Source organism: Wasmannia auropunctata, unplaced genomic scaffold (genome assembly GCF_000956235.1).
Source record: "Wasmannia auropunctata unplaced genomic scaffold, wasmannia.A_1.0 LD336055.1, whole genome shotgun sequence".
Classification (NCBI taxonomy): Eukaryota; Metazoa; Arthropoda; class Insecta; order Hymenoptera; family Formicidae; genus Wasmannia; species Wasmannia auropunctata.
In genome coordinates, this window is record NW_012026835.1 from 425,303 (window position 1) to 431,539 (window position 6,237).

The following is a 6,237-nucleotide window of genomic DNA, read 5'->3' on the forward strand; positions in this document are numbered from 1 at the left end:
TTTATTTGCAAGTATTTTTTTTCTACAATTGAAAAAGTATAAAGGTATAAAGATATAAAGATATAAAGTTTAGAAATATAAGCATCTAGATTTCATATTTTTCTGGGAATAATTGATCGATATTCAAATTTTTATCAATACAGAAAATTGAATTTTTAACTAAACAAAAAAAAAATTAAAATTTATTAATGTTCAATTGTTACATTAGTAATATTAGTACATTAGTAATATTAGTTCTACACAATATTTATACGTAAGAAATATTAAATCTAATTTTAACATATAAGAAGCGTCTCTCACGATAAAAATGTGTTATAAATAAAAATTTTAAGAGATTATTAACACATTTAAAATATTTATCACAAAAAATCACCTTTAAAATATTGAACGAGTTGCGTGCGTTCTATGACTTGAAAGCAGTAAAGTGATGCTATCAAATTTTAATTAGCATTAATTCTGCGGATGTTGAGGTGTATATCGCCATTCAGTGGCGATGTCATGGAAGCCGCCGGATTGATCATCATTGGTATTAGAGTTTTTTTGCACGGTGCTACCTCATACTTGCTCAAAATTGTAACGATTCCCAGTTTTGTCTGTAAAAGTCCCATACGGTTGCCTACGGGATGCAACAGTACATAACATGAAATGTCTCACAATATATTCCAACAATTAAAAAATATGAATAGCACTGCCTTAATAAAAATTCCATGTAACGTTGTCTTTTTTCAATATTATTTTACAATTAAGATCGAAAATTCCATAACTACCAAAGTTCAGTTGAATAAAATCTAAACCATTCCAATTATTGCATGCACACAAACAAACATTCGTGATTCGCGTAACAAGATCAAAAATGTAAATTTGTGTTTTAACCGATTCATTTCTAATTTCATGGCTGTATTCATTGCATCTTAATTTCTGTAATAAAAACCCATGTCTTTACCTATACATACGCGTGGTCCGTCTCCAAACGGAAGATAGATACATGATGGTCTGTTACGTTTGTTCTCCTCTGTGAATCGCTCCGGATCGAATTTATTCGGATTGGGATAGTATTCCGGGTCATAGTGCAAACCAAGCAACGAGACATAAATTGGCGTGCCCTTCTCGAGAACTAGATCGGAATTCGGCATCTTGTAGGTATCCATTGTTTTGCGATCTAGGAACGGTAACGGCGGGTACATCCTCAAAGTTTCGGATACTATCATGTCGAGATACGATAGCGAAAAGATCTGATAACACGCAAATAAGATCAATATTTTAAGCTGGCTCGCAACACTAAAGTCATTTCTGTTCTATTCAGTAGAAAATTTTGTAACAATAAAAAATAACGCATAGAGTGTTTGCATACCATGTCGTATGTGATTTTGCCGTTAGTTTTGTCGAGCGCATCAAGAATTTCTTTTCTAAGCCTGTCTTGCATTTCCGGATGTATTGCGAGTTCGTACAAAGCGAAAGCCATTGTCGTTGAAGAGGTTTCAAAACCAGCTGTGAAGAAAATAGCTGCTTGTGCTACCAGATCGTCTCCATCAAACCCTGAAGTAATAATTTACATTTTTTTAAAATTTGATTTTTTAATCATAATTAACTTTAGCTATTGGAATTATTGATTAAACGAATTGAACGAGTATTTGGATTTTTTAATGCAAGTTTTATAAAGAAATAATGCATTAGTTTTAAACAATTATTTGCTTACTAAATCCTCCTCCGATATCCTGATCTCCATAAGTTTTTCTCAATTCAATAAGCACATCAATAAGATCGTTTCTCTTTATACCGGATTCCGTGCGTTGAATGAGGGTCTCCCAAAGGGCATTACGTAAAAAGACGGTGCTTTCCTTGCCGAACACTTTCCAACCAGCTAAACGAAATATTCCTGGCAAGAAGAACATCGCAAGCATCTCGTAACCACGGAAAAAGTCGATGTGAAAAACTTTTTTGCCATGTCTACGAAACTCGGCGTCCGGATTATTCAACGAGTTCACATTAAGACCATAGGCAGTAGTACCGATTATGTCCGTAGAGAATTTGGCAGTTACCTCTCTTATATCCAATTCGATTCCTTTATCTGTCATCAATGTATCGATTTAATATTCATATTGTTGTTTTAATTACTTAATCGAAATTAGTAATTGCGATTTTTCATGGCTATTCGATATTTGGTAAACAAACATCAAAAGGCATAAAAGACCTTTACAAATTCATTACTGTTCACTTACCGTCTAAATTCAACAATTCAAGATACGTATTTAAATCATTACTGCATTCTAGCATCAGCTCGAACATCTTTTTCAGCTTGCCGGACGTAAAAATTGGCGTCAACTTTGTTCTTAAAAACTTCCAAGCTGGATTTCTGATAAAAAAGAGATTAGCATAACCCAGACGATCATTTATGTCGTCAGGCGAGCCGTATCGGTCAGCAAAGTAATCAAAGTCTTTTATTAGAATGTTTTTAATGACTTCCCGCTCGCGAATCAACAAGAACGGTTTGTCTAATACATAAAAGCCGATATAAGGCATTCCCTTGCCTTGCTCATAAAGCTCTTTCAGAACATATCCAGGAGATTTTTTCTTTAAAAGTATGCAATCCGTGAAATTGCCAAAAATTGGTGTTGGAGAAATTTCCAAAACGCCTCGTTTCTTCCAGTAGTTGAATTTACGTGTCATGTAAAGATAGAAAGTTATAATGAGAATCGTCGAAATTATTATGCCGGCCAAGCTCCAGTAACCCGTTATAAGTGCCATTGTACACGAATTCGCCTATAAAAATCAATTTTTATATTTATTTAAAAGAAAAAATGGACGATAATATAGTAACCTATCATTAATATTTATTAATTTATTAGATTACACAACAGATGTATCTTTGAATTCAAATTTAAATACGTTATATATACGTTGGAAATTAATATAAATATTAACTGTGTAAGCCATAGGTTTTAATTACACAAATCAAATCTTGATTTTAACATTTGAATTAATTTTATCTATGAAATTGCAAATACATGTAATAATTAAATACACAAACTTTCAAACATTTAATTTCTTATTAACTTATACTATAAGACTCTTCGATTTTAAACAATAATCAGAAAATATTAAGCAAAAAAATAATAAAAATAAAAATAAATAATAATAAATCAGACAATAAGAGTCTAACTTGGTGCGTAAAAATTTTCCTTCAACATATATTAATTATAGTTACATATCGATACAAAATTTTTTACATTTCGGCCTCGTCAGCTTCTTTTAGCGATAAATGATACAATACTATACGCCAATATCAATAAATTATTTTGTCAAGTGTTAATTAATGTCAATATGTTCCGCAGTGAGACGGGTCTCCAATTTCAAGATCGAAAATAAACGTTATTTGTATCGATGAAGATGTTGAAAAATTTTAATTCTCGTTAATATGTAATAATCTCAAAGCTCACATACTCACTACTACAAAAATAAGATGCATGTAACAATAATTAGTACAAAGGATTATTGCATTTTCGTAAAGTGCGTTAAAAGGACTATTTGACTCGTCAACTGTCGCGTATAGAATGTTGTCAGTTTTGTTTGACGTGTATGTCCATTATGTTAAAAATCAAAATAGATAAATATAAATTAAGATAACAATGTCATGAGGACCAAGTGTAATAAATCATCAACATTGTTATTTAAAAGAGAAGCATATGCATGATGTATAAGAATTCTGTATCAGATTGCAAATTGAAATTTTTTTCTGAAGCTTAATATATAATATGACATTTCCGAGATTAGTCTTTTGTTTAGACACTTTTCTGTATCTAAAATTCTGACATACTTTCAGTCAAAATCATAATCGAAATGCAACCTATGCTCCATGATTACGGATTGTGCGTTAATATTACAATTAACCTTCAAATGGCACACTTCGTTCGAGCACCCACTAATGGCACACTAGTGCAGCGACTACCCAGCGAACAGCCGCGACAGATACTTTGTGAAAATGTCAACATGTCAAAAATTTGAGCGGTGCGAATTCGCGCTCTTGTGCCATTTGAAGGTTAATATTATTCTTATGCTTAAAGACATTTAATTCCTTCTTTAAACTCGAATCAATTAATTATAAACACTCGATAACTTACCGCAAAAAGATATTGCGTGACACCTAAGATAAAAGATTTAATAATAAAATTCCCAAATTTTCAAATTCGCTGTCACATTATAGGACGGAACACACATGTAATCAAACTCACATGTAATCAAACACTTCAATAACTTCTGGTTGTTAACAACTGCTTATTAACAACTGTAAGAATTGAATAAAATTCTTTGTCACATCCATATATATTTTAGTATCTAAATCCCCTCCAGTCTTGTTTTTATACAGTCTTGTTTTTATACAGTCTTATCTAATTGAAAGATAAAAACTTAATTGACATATGGTTGACATAAATACTTGACCCTCGAGTCTCTTGATTAGGATGAGTCTTTTTAATGTTTCTTCAAAAAATTTTATCTTTTTCTGAATATTTTTGTTTCAGACAAAAGTTGTATAAACTAAAGAGAAGCAAATAATGGTAAAATCAATTTTTGAAAAAAAAAACTTATGCATAATGTATAATTATACTTGTGTATAATTCTTACCGGTATTTTACATTAGTGTTAATATGATACGATAAACATGCAATTTCTAATAATTTTGTTAATATTAAGTACATACAACATTGTGTACACATCATTTACTCGAGTGGCGTCGTTCTGTAATGGTTTCAAAGATCGTTATTTGATTTTCATATTAAAATCATAATAAATAAATAAAATGAAATAAAATAAAATAAATAAATAAACATAATAAATAAATATAAATATATAAAGTAAATAAAAAATAAAAATATTAATATTCATATAATAATATTACATCATCTCAATATGACTTAATATATGTTCTTTGTTGATGCTACTATCATTTATATGTATATATAAATAATAGTAAAATATATTGTTACGCTCGTCGCACTCGGGACTCTCGCGCACTCGCGTAATGAAAATTTGTTTTCCAGCGAAGGAAATTTACGATTGCGAAAATGATCTTGTCTAAATTGTTATTTTACCATTTACTTAACGTTGCAATTACGTTGTAGAAATTTAATATTTTCAACTTTTCTGATTATCTAAATTATTTCGAGGAATGACGAACGTGAACATTGGTAAGATTTCATTTCGCATTATCTTTAAATGCATATTGTGAATCATTTATATATAGATAACATTATCAAAAGACTAAAGAGTCAGAAATGAATTTTCACAAGGTAATTTGCAATGTTATCAAAATAAATGATAAAATGACAAGTCAAAAAAAACTCATTTTTGTGAGCGTAAAGTTTTTTTGTTGAAAAATAACAGATTTAACAAAATATGTATATATAAATTTCTCTGTTGATTTCGTTACAAGAAAATAATAATATGGCGCTCTTATAATCTACGACTTATAACTTCTACGAAAATGAATAATTAAAATAATATTCATGAGTGCCACTTTATACCATTTAATGATTTATCATAGGAGATAAAAACAGGTTTTGCGCATCAAAATGCAAATCAAACTTTTAACGTCGCAGATTGCTGCGTAAAAAACACGCAAGTAATAATAACATTTCTATTGCTATTTTATTCTTGATAAGAATATTGCACGTAATAATATAACGTATGATAAAAAACGTATATTAAATATTATATATATAAATACAATTTAATTCGTTTCCGTTTTATTATTGAATGTAATCTTTCTGAAAAAATAGAAAATGTTTGAAAAGAGATATTTATACAATAGAGAAACAAAAGCTTCCTTTGTTATCTCTATCTTGAGCCATCATAACATTATACGATAAACATACGATCATCAATTTTGCGTCATCTGTAAAGGTTTCGCTAATATTGTCTAATCATGCGACATTAATATGTTCTATTCAATTCTATTGCAATATCACGTAACGAAGAATGACTCTCGCAGTGATTTCATAAGCCGGATTATCATTCGCCTTCGGAGTAACTATTATGCAATCACGCGTGAATAGAGCGTGGTGCATTTCTTACGAATCATTCGGTCTTCATCCAATTCTTACGACTGTAATAATCCTACGTTAAGCTTGTGACTTTTGCGTCGGACGAAATCCGCAATTCAATGACTCCTTTGCCGTATCATTAAGAAAAGGGAGTGACGTACTGCTGCATAATATATTATATAATGTTTATTATATGTTG

The 6,237-nt window shown here is 30.3% G+C and overlaps 1 protein-coding gene across 1 annotated transcript; it reads right to left on the reverse strand.

Annotated features, from left to right (window-relative positions):
* Positions 1-147: 147 nt before the first annotated feature.
* Positions 148-4,321, reverse strand: LOC105450774 (cytochrome P450 6k1-like). The gene is made up of 6 exons (XM_011690775.1): positions 4,119-4,321; positions 2,220-2,760; positions 1,697-2,068; positions 1,352-1,536; positions 944-1,232; positions 148-616 (listed from the first exon to the last, which is right to left on the reverse strand). Exons 2-6 carry the CDS (start codon positions 2,743-2,745, stop codon positions 441-443), a joined length of 1,548 nt encoding a protein of 515 aa, XP_011689077.1. The 5' UTR covers positions 2,746-2,760; positions 4,119-4,321; the 3' UTR covers positions 148-440.
* Positions 4,322-6,237: the final 1,916 nt, after the last annotated feature.

Excerpts from the sequence above, each read along its gene's own strand:
- LOC105450774 (XM_011690775.1), bottom strand. The coding sequence starts at position 2,745 with ATGGCACTTATAACGGGTTACTGGAGCTTGGCCGGCATAATAATTTCG. Across the intron at positions 1,537-1,696 it reads GGATATCGGAGGAGGATTTA|GGTTTGATGGAGACGATCTG; the intron begins GTAAGCAAATAA and ends TTATTACTTCAG. Across the intron at positions 617-943 it reads CGGACCACGCGTATGTATAG|GCAACCGTATGGGACTTTTA; the intron begins GTAAAGACATGG and ends TGCATCCCGTAG.